The sequence below is a fragment of the Lissotriton helveticus genome, chromosome 2_1 (genome assembly GCF_964261635.1).
Source record: "Lissotriton helveticus chromosome 2_1, aLisHel1.1, whole genome shotgun sequence".
Lineage (NCBI taxonomy): Eukaryota > Metazoa > Chordata > Amphibia > Caudata > Salamandridae > Lissotriton > Lissotriton helveticus.
Genome location: NC_136059.1, coordinates 1,129,985,625 through 1,130,005,519, shown reverse-complemented (window position 1 = coordinate 1,130,005,519; position 19,895 = coordinate 1,129,985,625). Strand labels below are relative to the sequence as shown.

Here is a 19,895-nt window from a genome sequence, read left to right as displayed (position 1 = left end):
CATCGCAAAGTTGAGTTTCTGGGCTCCCCTCTGCAGGACATCATGGTACGTATTAATGTCATCAATCGGTGAGACCCTAGAGATAGGGCTATCTGAAAGCGTGGGGGAATAATCCCTCTTTGAAGAGCGGTCAGAGGAGGCAGACGAAGTAGACGGCGTTCTCCTACTTCTGCGATGAGCACTGTGCCTCCTATCCCGTGATCTGCTTGGGCGGTCCTCCCTTCTGGGGGAACGGGACCTAGCAGGCCTCCTCACAGGTGATTTCTCAGCTTGGACTCTGTGCCTGGGAGGGCTGTGTCTATCCGCTTCTTCAACCAGTCTTTGAAGAGGAGACCTGTGCATAGGACTGGCATACACCTGCATCTGCCTCGTAGCCCCTGAATCCCGCCAGTGATGTAATGGCAGATTCCATCTCGGGGAAAACCGCACCTCAGTAGAAGATGGCTCCGTCCGTCACGAAGGTGACTTGCGGACAGGGTTTCTGGCCTCTGGAGAGGCTGACTTTGAAGAAGCTCGCCTGGACGAACGCGAGGATGAGTGACGGGATGCTGACTCAGTCACTAGAATCACCGATCCTTCTCTGGATCTCTCTGAAGCGGGCCTCGACGTCGGTCGGAACTCCCTCGACGTCGATCCTTGCTTTCTCGATTCTTGCCGCTTCGACGTCGGGTGCTCTGACGTTGAAAGCCTCGACGGCGAGCGATGCCCGTGAGAGGCTGATGAAGATCGGTGATCTCTCTACGTCGAACGGCAATATGCAGACGACGACGGAGCGTTTCTCTTGACGCCGAACGTCGCTGGGACGACGGCGAGCAGCCAATCTTGACGAGGGTCTACGCGACGACGGCGGAGGGGTATTGGGCACCTTCGACGCCGAACACCGAAGAAGATCTCCTCATCCTCGACGCCTGGTTGTCGACAGCGGAGGACTCTGGGCTCTCGACGTCGATCGCTGTATCTGCGATGATGGAGGTGAGCCTGCCCTCAATGCCGAACGTCGTGTCGACGACGGCGGAGGGCCTCTGCTCTTGAACGCCAATCATCGCCGGGTTGACGACGGGGGAGCGGTCACACTTCTCTACGCCGATCGTCGCCTGGTTGACGACGGCGGAGGGGTCTCAGTCCTCGACGCCAATCGTAGCAGAGTTGACTACGGCGGAGGGTCTTGAATTCTCGACGTCGACGACGTACCTGAATCTCTTCTTCTCGACGGCGAGTCCGCTGTCGAAGGTGGTTTTTTGGATAAATGACTCACCGGTAGTTCTTTTCTCAGCGCCGAGCCCGACGCTGAAGCTGAAGAGTGTGAAGTCTTGTCCTTAGAAGGTGTTCTAGACCTCTTGGAGCCCTTCTTTACCGGAGACCTTCCTCTGGATGACCTGTGTGCTAGGCCATAGATGCGAATTCTCTCCCTGTCCTTCAGAGTTCTTCCTGACAGGGTTTTGCAGTGAGGACAGGTCCTTGGATCATGTTCTTCAGGTAGACAAAGTATACAGACTTCATGGTTGTCTGTCTTGGCCTTCTTGTTACCACAAGAAGGACAGGCATCAAAAAGAGAAGGCATTGTAAGGTAGAAAATGCCAAAAAAAAACGTCAATAAAAGACAGATTCTTACTTGATAAGATGTAAAATGTCAAAGTAAGACAAAAAAGTTGTGAAAAATGAAGTGAATTTCTGACAGAAATCAGAAATTAGTGGAGCTGTGTTACCAGGATCCTTCCTGAAGGAGCCGGAAAGAACAACTGACCCAACTGTCACCCCTGAGGCATGATGGGAAGCTGGGGGTCAGGAGTGCCTTAAAGGCACAGTGTCAGTTTATTGCTATGCAGCTACAGGTTAGCTTTTCAGTCTTTTTAGACTGTGTATTTGCAATGCAGCCTGGGAGCTTTCTATGCTTTCAGTGTTATATGAGAATTTCTACTGCTTTCTGAGCATTAAAAAAAGTTTCTAAACAAACTTTGTTGTTTCTCATGTTTCTAATGCATGTCTGCAATTATATATATATATATATATATATATATATATACACATACACACAAGTTACGACTTGTGTAACGATATATCTGTAAGAGACATTAGTTAGCGATAGATTCCTTACCTTAAAATATCCCAAGGCGTCAGACTGGATCCGGAATTTTTTTGCGTAGCAGTACCCTTGCGGGTCGGTAGGCGTCGTCTGCGGCTCCACATCCGTCGTCGGCGCCGTCATGACGTGGTCGGAGTACTTCGACGCCGCCTCCGCGTGCTGACGTCAGTTCTTAGACACAGCTTTTCCACGCCAGAAGCGCTGAGCCATGTTAAAAACAAACACTGGTGCCATTGAAACTAGGGCCCTGAAAGGGTAAACCCTAACCCTAGATATCGGTTCGCAGAACGGGGAGGATGGGTGAGCGGTAAGGAATTTATCACTAACTAATGTCTCTTACAGATATATCGTTACACAAGTAGTAACTTGTGCATCTGAAAGAGACACGTTAGTGATAGATTCCTTACCTTAGAATAGATACCCCAGAAATACCAACCCCGGTGGTGGGTCGGCGAACCAATAATCACACCAGAAAGTCCTGGAGGACAGAACGGCCAAAGAAGCCATCCCTCCGGACTTGGCTATCCAGGCAGTAGTGTCTTGCAAACGTGTGCAGCGATGCCCACGTAGCTGCATGACATGTCTTGTAAGGGCACTCCCCGGCCCAGGGCAGTTGTAGTCACCGTAGCTCGGGTGGAATGAGCCCGCAATCCAACAGGGGGCTCCTTCTTAGCCAAGGAGTAACATGCCTGGATACACAAGATGATCCACCGGGAGATGGTCCTCTTGTGTACCGCTTTCCCCTTCTTAGCGCCCACGTAACCAACAAAGAGTTGGTCATCCACCCGAAACTGGCGTGTGCGACCCAAGTAGAATGAGAGCGCACGTTTTGGGTCCAGACGGTGGAGCCGCTCTTCCTCTTCAGAGGGGTGCGGTGGCGGAAAGAAGGTTGGCAAGGTGATAGACTGCCCGATGTGGAAGGCTGTGACCTCGGGCAGGAAAGATGGCTTAGTACGCAACACAACCTTGTCCGGATGGACAGAAAGGAAAGGAGGGGTACAAGAAAGGGCCTGGAGCTCACTCACTCTCCTGGCAGAGGTGATGGCAACCAGGAAAGCAGTCTTCAGAGTAAGAAGGCGGAGAGGACAGTTGTCAAGTGACTCAAAGGGAGCGCACATCAGAAATGTAAGAACAAGGTTCAAGTCCCACTGAGGCATCATAAACGGAACAGGAGGGAACGTGTGTGTGATGCCCTTCAGAAATCTATTTACAATAGGGGACTTGAACAAAGAAGGTTGATCAGGCTGCCTCAGAAAGGCTGAAAGGGCAGAAAGGTAGCCCCTGATAGTGCCCAGAGCAGAGCCCTGCTGGGCAAGAGAAAGAAGGAAGAGAAGAACCTCAGAGAGAGGGGCAGCAAGAGGATCCACAGCCTTTGCTGTGCACCATGCCACAAATCTGTTCCACCTGCAGGCGTATACCGACTTTGTGGAGGGACGCCTGGCTGCCAGAATGACATTACAGACTTCAGGAGGCAAGTCAAATGGCCTCAACTGTCGCCACTTAATCTCCAAGCATGGAGGTGGAGACTGGACAGGTTCTGGTGGAGAACCGCCCCCTGCTGCTGCGACAGAAGGTCCTCCTGAAGAGGCAGACGAACCGGGGGATCGACTAACATATTGAGTAGCTCTGGATACCAGTACCTTCGTGCCCAGTCCGGAGCCACAAGGATGACTTGGGCCCGGTCGCGCTTGATCTTCAGCACTCTGGGCAGAAGTGGTATAGGCGGAAAGGCGTACAACAGACCGCAACTCCACTCGCGACGAAAAGCGTCTCCGAGCGAGTGCCGCCTTGGAAATTCCAACGCGCAGAACTGATGACATTGCGCGTTCTGTTCGGTGGCGAATAGATCTAACTAGGCTCTCCCCATTGCTGAAAGAGGCCTTGTGCCACGTCCGAGTTCAGACGCCATTCGTGATCCATCATGCACTGACGGCTGAGCTCGTCCGCCCTGGCGTTCAGAGAACCTGCCGGGTGTTGAGCAACCAGGGTCACGCCCTGGCGTTCCAGCCACTGCCAGAGGCGCAGAGCCTCCTGGCCAAGGGTCCACGACCCCACCCCGCCCTGTTTGTTGCAGTACCACATGGCGGTGGTGTTGTCCGTGAACACCTGCAATACACTCCGCCGGACAGAGGGGAGGAATGCTTTCAGTGCTAGACGAATCGCCCGCAACTCCAAAAGGTTGATGTGGAGCCGGGCCTCCGCCGGAGACTAGAGGCCTCTGATCTCCGCCTCTCCCATGTGGCCTCCCCAGCCCTGGAGGGACGCATCAGTCACAACTACGTGCTCCGGTTGGGGAAGGGAGAGGGATCTGCCGCTGACCCAATCGCGGTCCGTGAGCCACCACTGCAGCTGTCTCGCTGTGCCCTCCGAGATCAGGACGTGGTCGGACAGGTTGCCTTGATGCTGGGCCCACTGAAACTTCAGGTCCCACTGCAGAGCCCGCATCCGCCACCTGGCGTGATGCACCAGTAGGATGCAGGAGGCTATCAGCCCCAGAAGCCGCAGCTTCAACCTAACCGAGACCCGGGATAAAGGCTGAAAGAGTGGAATCAGAGCCTGAATATCCCGGACCCGCTGTTCGGGAGGATAAACCCGAAACTGCGCCGAGTCCAGAACGGCTCCGATGAAGAGGAGCTTCTGAGAGGGGCACAGGTGTGACTTCGGCACATTGAGGGAGAACCCCAGCTGGTGCAGGAGGTCTGCTGTTGTCTGGAGGTGGCTGACGACTCTTTGGGGCGAGCCCGCCTTCAACAACCAGTCGTCGAGGTAGGGGAAGACAAACCCCTAACCTGCGCAGGTGAGCTGCGACCACCGCCATCACCTTTGTGAACACCCGTGGGGCGCTGGTAAGGCCGAAGGAGAGCACGGTATACTGAAAGTGCTCGTGGCCAACCGTGAACCGCAGGTAGTGCCGGTGAGCCGGCAGGACGGGGATGTGGAAATAAGCGTCCTGCAAGTCCAACGCTACCATCCAGTCTCCGGGGTCCAGGGCAGCTAAGACCTGAGCCAGTGTCAGCATTTTGAACTTCTCCTTCCGGAGGAAGCCGTTAACGTTCCGTAGGTCCAAGATAGGGCGTAGGCCCCCTTTGCCCTTCTTGGGTACCAGAAAGTAGTGGGAGTAGCAACCACACCCTACTTCTGGCCCAGGAACGCGCTCGATGGCCCCCTTGGCCAAGAGGTCGTAACTTCCTCCTGCAGAAGCCGCAAATGATCCCCCGATACGAGGTGGTATTGAGGTGGCGTGGCTGGAGGGGTCGCCTCGAAGGGGAGGGAGTAGCTCCTTCGGACGATTTGCAGCACCCACCTGTCCGACGTGATAGTACGCCAGTGGAGGAGGTGATGGCGAACCCTGCCCCCCACTGGCGTCACATGGGCCTGAAAGCACGGACTAGGAGGGTTTTGAAGCGGATGCTGCGGGGGAAGGTGTGGACTGACCTCGCCGTTGTCCCCGAACGCCGGGACAGCGGTTTCCACGGCCGTCACCGCGTTGGGTATTACCCTGCGGAGCGTGGCTGGCAGCACGTGTGAGTACACCCCTTCCGTGGCCACGAAAAGAGTGAAAGGCAGCAGATTGCTGGCGCGGGCCGAGAGGCCCAATGACTAGGCCGTAGCCCTGGAGTCCTTAAAAGCGCTCAAGCCATGAGTGTACTCTGGATATCAGCCGAAAAGTTGGCGGACCTTAACCAGGCGTGGCGACGAATCGCCACCGTCGTTGCCATCGCTCTGCCCAGAGAGTCGGTGGTATCCAGTCCACACCGGATCGAATAACGTGCCGCATCTCGGCCTTCCACAAGGGCTTTCTGGCAGCACGTCCGCGACCGTATCCCACAGAGAGTAGGTTTAACGGCCCAAGAGGCACGCGGTGTTGGAAGACCGCAGTCCCAGACTCAGGGAGGAGAATACGTTTTTGCCGTATTGCTCTTACCTCTTGGATTCCCGGTCAGGCGGCGCCGACGGAAATGCGGTCTGGGAATTTGAGGCCTGGATCACCAGGCTCTCAGGGGTGGGGTGGGTGGACAGGAAACCAGGGTCGCCCGGGGCCGGGCGGTGGCGTCTGGCCACATTCCTATCTACAGGCGAACCTGTAGCGGGCCTGGACCAAGTGCCCAAAAGAACGTCGGTTAAGGCCTCGTTAAATGGCAGCAGAGGCTCGGCTGAGCATGACTGCGGCTTAAGGACCTCAGTGAGGAGGTTAGTCCTCACGACCGCGACGGGGAGCACAAGGCCCAAGGCCTTGGCCGCCCTCATCAACACCACACTATAGGTTGCCCCCTCCTCCGTAGCCATGGTAGGAGGTGAGACAAAGCCAGTGTCCGGTGAAGTGTCTATACCACTGGCCTCCCCAAGTTCACCTGCCCAGTCCTCTTGAGACCGGCATTCTCAGGGTTAGCAAATGATGGGGCCGGTTCATGGAAAGTGAACTCTCCAAACGGCGCCTGAAGCGACGCCCAGTGGTGCCGCTCCGGCGCCGGGTCAAGGGAGGCACCGTGGACAGCGCCGCACGAGGACGGCGCCGGGGTGACACCTGAGGGGCCGGCGCCGGGGAGGTCGTTAAGTCCACCGGCGATGACCCGGATCCGGATCCAGCAGGGCCCTGCGACGCAGAGGCCGAAGGCGCCGGCGTCGTCAGGGCCGAAGCAACCGACTGCGTCGGGGCCGAAGCCCCCGACCCGCTAGGACCCCCAGACGGGTCCGCTGGGCCCGAAGGCGCCGCGGAGCCCGTCGGAGGAGAGAGGGACCTCATGGCCATGAGGAACTGCTCGATCTCCTCCGGCACCGCGTTAAGCCCAGGGACCGTAGGGTATGGGGCCGGACGCGGCACCTGCGACTAAGACGGAGCCGCGGTGCCACCTGAACCCCCGGCCGCTTCGGGTGGGTGGGGGGGGGGTTTGGGGGGGGTAGCGGACGTGTGTGGGGGGGGGGGGGGGGGAGTCGGAAGAGCGATGACGCCTCTTCGACTTCTTGTGCTTACCTGACGACTTCGACCCTGAGGAGTGATGTCGACTCCCGGAGCTCCGATGGCGCCTCTCCCGCGACCGGTCCCTCGACCTCCGTCCAGACCGGAACCGTTCTTGGCACGGGGCCGACTGCCGGAGTTCGAGCTGCTTACAGGACCGCTCCCGTCTAGCCTTCGAAGTTAGGGCCCGGCAGTCGGAACAGGCCTTGTGGTGGTCGACGCCGAGACAGTGGAGACACCGACGGGGAGGGTCGGTGACCGACATCAGCCGGTCGCAATCCTCACAGGGCTTAAAACCAGGCATCCCTACCGGCACCGTTCGGAGTCGAAGACTTCGAAAAAGGATGATCAATAGATCAAAAAAGTTTAGTCAAAAAGTGACTAAGGTACCACTTTTTCCGGATCTGCGCTGCTGGCGCGGAAAAAAGAAGAACTGACGTCAGCACGCGGAGGTAGCGTCTAAGTACTCCGACGACGTCATCACGGCGCCCACGACGGCAGATGCGGAGCCGCAGACGACGCCTATCGACGCGCAAGGGTACTGCTACGCAAAAAACTTCTGGATCCAGTCTGACGCCTGCGGATATTCTCAGGTAAGGAATCTATCACTAACGGGTCTCTTTCAGATATATATATTTATTGTTATATATATGTGGGGCACATATAATATGGTGCTTCCGGGGTCCCACGCATGGGCGGGAATATTCTAATGCTTATGACTATTGAGGAGGATCCCCTGGTAGAGAACATCTACTTAGATGTTTAGCCGGCCTGGCAAATATTCTGCTTTAAGCTCAATGTTGGCTATTGACCAGTCCCACAGCAGCTGAGAACTTATTTTGCCTGGTTTCACTATATAATTATTTTAAAATGCGAGGCTTTGGGTACTGCATTTATTGATCCCACTATACAGACCCCAAATAAGCCTCATCCAGCAATGGTGCTTTACGAAATGAAGAGTGAACCAGCCATTAGGCTGGCCCCCAGCCGCAGACTCAGTGGGTACACACAAGTCCAGATCCTCACTGCTTCAATGGAGAAGGGGAAACCCCACTCTTCCCTGACGATGTCCCACATCACGTCTGGGTCGCCGTCAGGATTGGGACAAGATATCAGCAAAGTGACTCAGGGAAAGGATTGAGTGCTAGCCATATTGCCCTCAGTTCTAGCACTCATGTTAGTCTCTGCTCTTCTGATTAAAGAGGCATCTCAACTTCAGATCCATCAGCCAATCTATCACTTCATCGAAAGGTCTAAAAAAAAAAAAAAAGTCAGTCACCATCATGACCACAGTAGGTGGGGGAAGAATTAACCCCCTTCCCACCCCAATGCAGGTTCTCTTCAGTTACCCACCAGTATATATCTCCTGCAGCATCTATGGAGATCAGAATAGAGTCTTCCAGACCGCCCTGATGTTGGAACCACTGCATAATTAGAGGGCCCTCAAGCACCTGCCTGTGTGTGTGCATGTTAAGTAGTATATAATAATCAGACAGCTAAGTGGAATGTTAATCATGTCCTGAGCAGAGACACCACAAATAGTCATTGTATGGGAACATAAGATATTTTCCCATTGTAGGAAAATGCCAATTTTTGTCATGGTCACCCCCACTTTTTGCCACTGGTGCTGATGTTTTTCAACTGATGTCCACTGGGTCCCTGCTAACCAAGCCACAGTACCAGTGCTCTTTCCCTAAAACAAGGTACAATGGTTTAATTGTAACACAGCTGGCACACACTTTGGCATCCCTGCAGGTCCCTAGTAAAGGCACCCCTCGTACCTAGTGTGTGGGTACCAAGGAGGGTGCCCAAGGGCTGCAGCAGGTATTATGCAACCCTAAGGGACCCCCATACAAATTGCATTCTGCCTGCCATTGCAGACTGTCATGGTGCAAACCATGAATAGAAAACATGGCACACTCACTGTGCGCCCTGCCAAAGTCACTGGACATAATATATGTAAGGCATCCCTACAGCAGGCCTTGTAGCTCTAAGGGAGGGTGCGTTATGTTGCATGTGAGGGCACATCTGTATGAGCAGATGAGCCCCTTTCTGGTCTAGTTCAGTTACTAGATGGTAAAAGTGAACAGGAAAGCCCTCATAAGTATATGTACTCGGCACTGGTCATTACAAGTTCCCCGGTTAAATGATGGCTTTACCGAAACCTATGGTGTTTGGTACCAAACACCTCCTCTTAATACATCTGTACTGTTGCCATTACCGGATTTATTATGACATGCACCCAGAAAAACCTACCACTATCTAGTGTACTGGCTTACTAGTCTCGTCCAGCCTACCACCACAGACTGGTTTCTGACTCCCTGCAGGTAAGAGCCCTTGCTCTCTGAGGGCAGAAACAACGCCTGCTCCAGAGGAAGGTGTTCACATCTCCAGCGGGATGGTCAATGATTCAGCATATCAAGGCCAGCTGCTTCAAAGCCTTTGATATGCAATCATGTTTTTTCCCACAGCTGGGAGATGCCACCCTCTGCCCTGAGGCCCATTTGACACCAGGTCAGATGGGAAATAAGCAATGTAGTAGGCTTGTTGCACAACCAGGCTAGCCACACCCATAAGGTGGGCTACCTGATGGGCTCCACGAAAGAAGGATTCCACGAATTAGGAACTCTGGGGAAGGGTTATGCTCACTTTCCAAAGGAAGTGGTCATGTAGGGGGGTATAGTGACCCCAAGGGGAAGTAGCCCATTGGTTACTACCCTTCACAACTAAATGTAATATTAAGGTGCCCCCCCAAACCCCCCAGACACCAGGAACTCCGATTTACCCGACTGAAGGAGAACAAAGAGCCGGAGTTGCATAGTTACAGTCTGCTCGAGGAAGTTGTAGACTTTTGAAAACAGCATTCCTATTCCATGGGTTAGCTTTTTAAAATTCCATTTGAACCTCCTAGGTCTGGGCATGTATAGGTCTTCTCCTTCACAAATCAATTCCAATTCGAAGGTACTTGTAAAAAAGGAAATTTTTGGATGCAGACGATTTATTCATACCACCCCAATGTGAAATGAAGGGGATTGACGGATGATTTTTTTCCTTTTAATTATAATTCATCCCTGCACTTGAACCATATATGGACACTTTTGTGCCTCCTCCTGCACATACATTATTAATTAAATTCAGATTTGGTATGTTGTAAGTAAGGAGTAGTTTCTTACCTGTAACTCCAGTTCTGTAGTAGGGGTATCTCTGTTATAGTCAATCTTGTGAATAGTCCCGCCCATGTGCGTGGACAGCGGAGCAATCGAAATAGTCTCTTAAGTTGTCTTCTTCTGCAGTCCTGCATAGACACTTAAGAGAAAATCAAAGACAAATAATGCAGCCTAAAACTACAAGGCTACATTGGACAGCACTTCATCTCGAGGTGAAAAAGATAGCCAAACAATAATAAATATTACACATTTTGTTAAATTTCACACCTAGAGAAACTCCCCTTCACAAAAATCCTTTGGCATGATATAGAGGAAGGGTTGGACAGACAAGCCCCATAGGCTGCCATTATGTGTCTGGAAAAGGGATTCCGTGCCTTTAAGGAACTCTCCAGAGACCCTCGGTATCCCAGGATGCACAGTCAAAGGCCTTTTACTTTCAGTTCTTCTTGAAGGTGTATAAAGCCAGGCCTGTAGCATTCAGTACATTATCGTTTCATCCACCGGGGAGGAGGGCGGGCGCTTAGGACTATAACAGAGATACCCCTACTACAGAACTGGAGTTACAGGTAAGGAACTACTCCTTCTGTAGTAGGGGATCTCTGTGTATAGTCATAATCTGGTGAATAGAATGGTAAGCCCATCCCAACCAACCAAACCAGTGGTGGAGGAAACAGACAAAACCGCTACTGTGCAATCAAATTCCTCAAAGAAGCCTACCCAACCTGAGCATCTGCCTGGCATCAGAATCCAGGCAGTAGTGTTTGGCAAAGGTATGGACCGACTTCCACGTGGCAGCCCTACAGATATCTGCAATGGGAACATTACGTAGCAAAGCTGTTGTATTCGCTTTGCCCCTGGTGGAATGACCCTTAGGCTTACCCCCTAAGGTCTTGTTAGCCTTTTGGTAACATGGTGGTAAGACACAATCCACCTAGAGATGGACTGTTTTGAGGTGGCAAGACCAGTCCTGACAGAACCGTAATTGACAAACAATTGGTCTGACCTACAAATGTCCTTGGTCTTATCCAAGTAGAACTTCAACACCCTTCTTACATCCAGGGAATGAAGAGACCTCTCTGCCGGAGAAGGATGTTGGAAAAACGCAGGTAAAGCTATCGTCTGATTAACATGGAAATCAGAAATGACTTTAGGAAGGAACTTAAGGTGAGTCCTCATGACAACCTTGGACGCATGAAAAACAGTATACGGCTCTTGGCAATACAAAGCCTGGATTTCACTCACCCTGTGGGCCGATGTTATAGCCACAAGGAAGGTCGCCTTCCAAGATAAATGCTGTAGCGAAGCCTTATGAATAGGCTCAAAAGGCTCCTTCATCAACCTGGACAGCAACACATTCAGTTCCCATGAAGGCGAAGGACGCCCAACAGAGGGAAATACCTTCTTCAATCCTTCCCAAAAATCTTTTATGACAGGAATCTGGAAAAAGGACGTTTGTGAAGGGCATTTCCTATACGCAGTTAATGCTGCGAGGTGGACCTTAATAGAATGAAAATTAAGGCCAGATTGAGCCAAAGGCAAGAGGTCCTGCATCTTCCTGGCAGGAGGTAGGATTAGCATTCCTGGATGCGCACCAGATGCAGAACCTTTTCCACTTGTAGGCATAGGAAGTCCTTGTGGATGGCCTTTTAGCCTCCTTAAGTATTTCCATGCAGTTGTCAGGTAAATTCAAGTGTCCATATTGTACTATCTCAGGAGTCATGCCGCCAAACTCAACGATGAGAGGTTGGGGTGCACCATCTGCCCCCCGAACTTCGTTAGAAGGTCTGGACGACATGGAAGCAGCAGGTGGGGTTGGAGAGACGGGTGGAGCAGGTCTGTGAACCACCACTGTCGAGGCAACTCCGGAGCAATGAGGGTCATTTGCGCTCTGCATTGAGACAGCTTGATGAGTACTGCCGGAATCAGGGGAATGGGCGGAAAAGCGCTCAGAAAGCTGTTCGACCAGTTAATCCATAGCGCATTCCCCAGAGTCCCCGGTTGGTAAAACCTGGAGGCGAAGTCTCTGCATTTTCTGTCTTCGGATGGTGGCGAACAGAGCTATTTCTGGAGTGCCCCATCTTTCGAAGAGGTTTCCTAGCACCTCGTCGTTTAGAACCCACTCGTGGTTTTCCGGGACGAGCCTGCTGGGTGCGTCCGCTTGAGCATTCTGCATACCCGGTAGATGGGTAGCCGTTATCGTCAGTCCACTGGCTCGCAGCCAGTGCCAGATCACTTTGTGCTTCCTGGTACAGCGTGCCCGATCTCGAGCACCCCTGCTTGTTGAGGTAATACATTGTGGTCGTATTGTCAGTCTGTACAAGCAAGGAGTTGGTCCGGAAGGACAGATGAAAGGCCAAATGAACAGCTCTGAGTTCCAGAAAATGTATGTGGTACGTGGATTCCGACTGGGACCACGTTCCTTGGATCTGTAGAAGGGCCGAATGCGCTCCCCAGCCGTGGAGAGAAGCATCCGTGACAATAGTCTGTAAGGGAATGTCCTTGTGGAACGGAACTCCCTCGAGGAGGTTTTCCGCTGAACACCACCATCTCAGGGACTGGTGAGCATGCAGAGACAGTTGGATATTGTCGTCCCACCTCCCTCGTTTCTGGTCCCATTGATCCTCCAGACATTCCTGCAGCGGTCTCATGTGGAGGAGTGCATGTGGTGTGAGGAAGATGCAAGAAGTCATCGACCCCAGAAGAGAAGACACCGTCCTCACTGTCGTTGATGGAACGAACATGAGTGCCTGCGCCTTCCGAAGGATCGATAAGCGCCGCTCCTCCGAAGGAGACACACTTGCTCTGAGAGTATTGATGGAGGCTCCCAAGTACTGCAGGCACTGAACAGGAGTCGGAACGGACTTGGACATGTTGATGTACAAACCCAGCTGATTCAACAGAACAGCCGTCCTGTTAAAATGCAATTGCACTTCCTGGAAGGTGGAGGCTTTGATCAACCAGTCGTCCAGGTACGGGTAGACAGACACCTTATTCTTTCTCAGGTGCGCTGCCACCACTGCCATGCAGTCTGAAAAAGTCCTGGGTGCAGACTTCAGACCAAACGGTAGTACGGTGTATTGATAGTGATTGGTGCCTACCAGGAAGTGCAGGAACATCCGATGTTTCTGTGCAATGGGCACATGGAAGTATGCATCCTGCAGATCTATTGCGCAAAGCCAGTCTCCTCGGTGCAGCCGAGGGTAAATCTGATGCAAGGACAGCATGCAAAATTTCTTCCTGCGAATCCATTTGTTTGCTTGTCGCAAATCCAGAATGGGCCTGAACTCGTTTTTGTCCTTTTTGCGTACCAGAAAGAACCTAGAGTATAAACCCTTTCCCCTTTGAGACAGAGGGACGTCTTCTAGAGCCCTTTTTCTTAACAGGATATCGGCCTCCGCTTGAAGTTCGCGCAGCTGGTATTGCGAACAAACCGGTGAAATAGCTGGAGGAGAGCTGACAAAGCGAAGACTGTACCCATTGCAAACATTATTCAGCACCCACTTGTCCAGAGTAATTTTTCTCCTCTGCCAAGTAATTCTGTATGCTCCCCCCCACTGGAGCGGGTAATGGACGAGGGGGAAGTAACTCCTCAGGGCTTAGACCCGGCCGAGCCCTTATTTGCCGTGGCCTCCTGGCCGCATCTGCCCCTTTGACGCTTCTGGAACGGCTGACGCTGGTATTGCTGTTGTTGCAGCTGCTGTTGGCCAGCTCGGCGACCTTGCCCTCGCTGATATCTCTGGGAAGAGTAACACCTCTGGAAGGGGCGGAAGGACATCCGCTGTTCCTTTGGTTTCTCCAAACCGACAGCTTTTAGCATTTCCACTTCCACCTTCATGCGGGCCATCTCCTTGTCCGCATGAGTCCCGAAGAGGGTAGATCCAGAAAAGGGCAAGTTAGCAATCCGCTGTGGCGCTTCTGGTTTAAGCTATGTCAGACACAACCAGGAGTGGCGTCTCAAGTTTATGCCATGGCAGTACCCATGAGCAGCCAGGAGAGAGGCGTCTGCCGCCGACCTGATCACCTCATTCGAGACCATCATGCCCTCATTCAATATCTCCTGGAAGTCTTCTCTCCTGTCTGTCGGAAGGAGCTCAATGAACTGCTGCAGGGACTCCCACAAGGAACGGTCATACTGACCCAAAAGCGCTGATGAACTCGCCGCTTTCATCGAGGTGGCAGCTGTACTGCAGACTTTCCTTCCTGCCGAATCCATTTGACGGCTCTCCTTGTCGGGAGGGACCGTAGACGAAGGGGCAGTAGAGTGCTGCTTCTTGGCCGCTGTCACAATGACAGAATCTGGGACAGGATCTGTTCTTAAGAACGCTGGATCTGAATCCGAGGATCTATACTTCTTCTGAAGTCGAGACGGGGCCGACTTCACCGAGGCCAGTGTCAGAAACAGCTCCATGGCCGGTTCCTCCAGTCCTGGCACCAAAGGCAGCAAAGGGCGAGAGGTGCCTGCGCTGCAACGTTTCAAAAATCACATAAGTGGAAGGGGTGGGCACAGTCAATGTGATCCCCAAATTCGCTGCCCCCGCAGCAGTACATCCTGGAACGTCACAATGTCATCCACTGGCGACACTCATAGGAGGAGAGTCCGACAAAGTGGGAGAATATCTCCGGTCACTGGACGAGTCCGTGTTCCTGACCGTGACCTTTCCCTCCGCCGAGGATGGCGTGACCTCGTCGAAGATCTACACTCACTGCGAGAGCGATGCCTCCCTCTGGATCTTGACCTTGGCTTTCTGGGCCTTGCAGGAACCACCGGCCCAGGAGGCTGCGGAAACAGAAGCGGCTGAGCCCGAACCAAAGGTTTCGGTTGTGGAGGCCAAGGCGGTGGTGGAGGAGGAGGAGGCGAAGGTGGTGGAGGCGGAAGTTGCAGAAAAGGAGGAGGCGTAGGCGTCCTGGGCCTTGAGGGCAAGTAGGTCCTGGAATAATCAGAGTCCGGTGACCTAAGAACTCTCCTCTTCTTACGAGCAGGCCTCGGGGAGGACGCTCTGGAGGCAGACCTCTCTGAGCGCCAGCGCGAAAGGGGACTCGCCGATGAGGACGATGATGAGATGCTGACCACAGAGGAACTAGACACCATTCTGGGCCTCGACTTCCTCTTCGACGTCGACTTTTCCCTCCTCGATGTCGACCTCTTTGACGTCACTCGTCTCAACGTCGTTCTTCCTGACGTCGACGAACTCCCCGACGTCGAGTGTCTTCGCCTCGACGTCGATCTTTCTCTCCTCGACGTCGATCTCCGTGTCGACATTGAAGGCGAACGACTGTCGCCTCGATGGCTAGCGCCCGCCTCTTCGGGACTCATTACGACGTCGATGGTGTGTCGACACCGGTGAAGTCCTCGACGTAGACCTCGTCCGAGGTCTCGACGTCCTACCCCTCGACGCCGAACGTCGACATCGCTTTGACCCAGAGCCCTGGGTTGACGGGGAGCAGATGGTAGTCATACCTCTAGACGCGGATGTCGAAGCCATCGACGTCGAACCTGACCGGTGCCTTTTCTGGCCCTTTTCTTGAATGGGGAGACCCCCAGAGTCCGATGCACGGGCAGAGGAAGATGACAGAGTCCCTCCATGCCCAGAAGTCCCACCTGGTTCTTGATGTCTCCTCTGCTCCAGGCCTTGGAGACTAATCTTCTCCCTGTCACACAGGGTGCTCCTGGAGAAAGTGACAGATATCACAGGAGTCAGGGACATGGGTAGAAGGGAGACAGAGTATGAAAACTCTGTGGGGGTCAGATTTAGCCTTCTTCCTACCACACTCAGGGCAATTGTCGAATAAAGCTGGCATTTCGACAAAATAGAGGTGGCTATACTGGTCAAAAAAGACAGCAACTGGAAGAGGAAGACCCCAGACGTCGAGTGAAACACTTAAAACACAGGAAAAGCTCCAAAAATTGATAATATACCCAAAAAGGTAGAGCTCAATGCTCCAGGGTCCTTCTAGCAGGAGCCGGAAAAAGGACTGAAAGTAAAAGGCCTTTGGCTGTGCATCCTGGGATACCGAGGGTCTCTGGAGAGTTCCTTAAAGGCATGGTATCCCTTTTCCAGACACATAATGGCAGCCTATGGGGCTTGTCTGTACAACCCTTCCTCTCTATCATGACAAAGGATTTTCGTGAAGGGGAGTTTCTCTAGGTGTGAAACTTTACAAAATGTGTAAAATTTAATATTATTTGGCTATCTTTTTCACTTCGAGATCAAGTGCTGTCCAATGTAGCCTTGTAGTTTTAGGCTGCATTATTTGTCTTTGATTTTCTCTTAAGTGTCTATGCAGGACTACAGAAGGAGGGTGGGACTATTCACAAGATGATGACTATACACAGAGATCCCCTACTACAGAAATACATTTATGCACAAATGGGATTCTGTTGACATAAAATCACAGAATTGCCCATTCTGCCCTAATAGTACTGAGGTCATATAAGATCTAATTTTCTGGTGTCCTACTTTTGCCAAACCAAGGAGATCTTTGATGAAACCGCTTTGTATCACACTAGGCACGTGAAAATATGGAGGGGCTTAAAGAAAATTAAGAACGGACTGTAGTATCTCAATTGCTTTAAATCTTGGAAGCGATTTCTTAGCAGTGTAGTGTATAAGAAAATCCTCAGGACCGTTCATGTAATAGGGGTTGATGGTATCCTAGTAGTTCGTTTCCATCTCACACTAAAATTATTAGCCCTCCAGGAAGACCCGATTTCTTATTAGCAAAAAAATCGGCTAATGAATTTCGGATGAGCCTTACTAGCCGATATTGTTTAATTGGATTTTACTCCTAATTATTGTATGTACAATTTTTTTTATATCTGCATTTGTTGCATTGTCTTTTAAGATAATCAAACTACTTTGTTATTTATGTTCCGTATGGTACCAGTGTTAGATAATCTGTAATGTACATTTGCTTGGTACAAAGCATATCTTGTTTCAGAAATATGCATGATGCTTTTAAATATATGTTTTTAATATTTTATGTTTTATGGGCGGGTGCACAAAATAAACTAATTTGATTGACAAAAAAAAAAGAGCCAAAGAATGCAAAAACTGTGGACTTGGCGTCAAACCCTTTCAGCTTGCTCCTGTCTTGGCAATTGCAGAGACCGAACTCGTCATGCAGTTGGGCATCCTCCAACAGCTTCTGAGGACTGCTCTCCCCCAATCAGCCAGCGTCTCCCTTGAAATGAAGGAGCCACTTCCCTGCAGCCACCGACCGAACAGTCAGATTCCTCGATCTGCTGACCACAGGGGTCCAACGACACCAGCCTAGGAGGAAGTAACCAAGTGTCCGGGCGTCAGCCCAGTCGGACCATCCAGCTTTCAAGACACTGATCCACCCGGAGGCTCCCTGTACCAATACCCAGTTACTGGAGCCTGTTGCAAGCACCAAGCTTTGTGTTCTGCCCGAACACTACTAATGTAAAAACGGACCATGCATGACGATGGACTCCAACAGAGGCAAGCTCCACGCCATAAATCGTACTGATGTGTTTCTTCTCTCTCTTCTGCAGGTGCACCGAGAACTGTTAGATCCTAAAACTCACCGACCCACCGGACAAAAAAACCTATGCAACCGAGTACCACCAGCTGAGCATACTGAGCTGGGCAACTGAGCATCCCTTCCAACTTAGGGCGAACAAAGCAAACACAAGGAGATGGACAGAGCACTGAAACTTTTCAGATACTCACCCCCAATCGCTATTAGATCTGCGTTAAATCAATCAATGTTCTTTAGCTCACTCCGCTATGTTCGCCCCAAGTTGTCAGGGTATGCCCAAATGTTGGTCCCTTGCTTACTTTGCCACTGGATTCAAGCTACCCTGCCTAATGAGGGGTGAAACCCCAAAACCGGTCCCAGGATGCTTGTTTCCGGTCCAGGGAGGACCTGGCCGGGCAGGCTGGGCTGGACTGTTCCCATGATTTGCTTATGGTTGGGTCCAACCTAAGGTGGCTTATTGAGCAGAAGAATGATGATAGATTAAACCCAAATCTGTATTCCATCCTTCATCTTATTGTGTCCACAATATAGAGAGCCAGCTTCCTACATCCATCAAACATGTGGCAGGATATAAAGTCAAACTTTTTTGGTGCCACACATATCCCTGGCACTGCACCAAACATTATTTGGCGAGCTAAATTTCTTCACTTCAGATTTAAGGAGAGAAGCTCCAAACCCACATTAAAAGGTGCACATAAACTATGGAACTAACGTCAGGGTGCTGGGTTGGGTACTATATGGCTTCAGTGACATCACCACAACCAGTTTCCAGCATAGAGTCAGAGCCTGTACCCCCTTCTTGCTACATTATAAAAGTTTCCAGATGCAGACTTGTGCCTGGGATATTCAAAGATGAACAAGTTGAATGCAGAAGAATCGATCAGAATCAAGTTGTTAGAAAAACACCTTCTCAAACCAGTTAAAACTCGATAATTAAATAAAGGCAATATGAGACATGCTTGAGATGCCAAACAAAACTCGTTAACATAAAAACAAAATACTAGGTCCAGTGCAAAATAAATGATTTACCGTTTGAAGGGGTCTTCGAGGACTTTTACCAGGTGTCAGCTGCGCAACTGAAAAAATCCTTAAATAAAACAAAATACATTAATTAATGAAATCTCAAAACAAAATTAGCCCCTATATTTGGACCATTAAAATTCATCATTTGTGAGCTTCGTATCTGTCCGTTGCGATTTCTCTCAGTTCGCCCCGGTCATCAGAAAGCATCATTATTCTAGGGAGGTATTGTGACAAGTGAAGCAGTCTCAGCTACATCTGTGTATCAATCTCCCGTGCATTATGAAAGCATGCACCTTAATGCAAGACAAGAAGACATTTATGAACCGCTAACAGACCTCTTAAAAGTGTAACCTCAGTAGAGTCATGAGGTGCAGGAAATACTCTTTGAAGATCAGACCGTACAAAAACAAATATTTTACAATATTGGTGTATTAAGGCCAGGGCTCTATGGTTATTTCTACCTGCACCCCAACCACAATATCCACCCAAATGTACCATAAAGTTTCCCTAACTGATGCATCACCTTTAAGGTTCACTTTCTTGGCCCCAGGCTGGAGAAGACTGAAAAATGTAAAATCCAAACCAAAGAAATTCTAGGAATAGGATCCCATGGAAAAATCAGAAGTCACTTCCTTTGAAATAATTTTTGTCAATTACTTTGGAGAACCTCCCACAGGAAACCTACATTTTAAATGAAGGACATTTTTGGGAAATGTCCACTTCTCTACAGTGACGAGGTTCTTCACAGTGGTTAGGTCTAATTCAGAAACAATTTCACTACAAAATTACAAGGCAATGGGGTGAGTGACTTCCTGGACACTGGTATAAAGTAATTAGGTACTGATTACCCAAGTCCACCAGTCCAGACTCTTACAGGGGACAAAGTCTTGTGACCAAATACTTTCACCTGCCTCTGGTTACACTCAACTCAAGATTTCTAAAGATGGAAGGGGATCCTAGAGCAGAGGAAGTCTCACCAGCAGAAATCATACTCAGTCTCAGCGAGTACTATGTGCACCTCAACTTTTACTTAATGTCAAACTCCCAAATCCCCCAATAAGAATAGAGCATCTTATTCCAAATGCAAGTAGGGAGGTCTAAGAGTGACCCTGCATTGAATGGCAGCACAAATTGCAGATGTGGTGCATGCAGGATAAGTGGG

At 51.0% G+C, this 19,895-nt stretch overlaps 1 protein-coding gene and 1 non-coding gene across 3 annotated transcripts in view; both read right to left on the bottom strand.

Annotated features, from left to right (window-relative positions):
* HAUS6 (HAUS augmin like complex subunit 6) overlaps positions 1-19,895 on the bottom strand; it is a 393,765-nt gene that overhangs the window by 133,409 nt on the left and 240,461 nt on the right. For both annotated transcript variants that reach the window (XM_078675970.1, XM_078675969.1), the window contains exon 13: positions 18,740-18,797. In XM_078675970.1, the coding sequence (XP_078532096.1) occupies positions 18,740-18,797 (58 nt within the window). The remainder of the gene's footprint in view (positions 1-18,739; positions 18,798-19,895) is intronic.
* Positions 18,877-19,006, bottom strand: LOC144820584 (small Cajal body-specific RNA 8). The gene has a single exon (XR_013607867.1).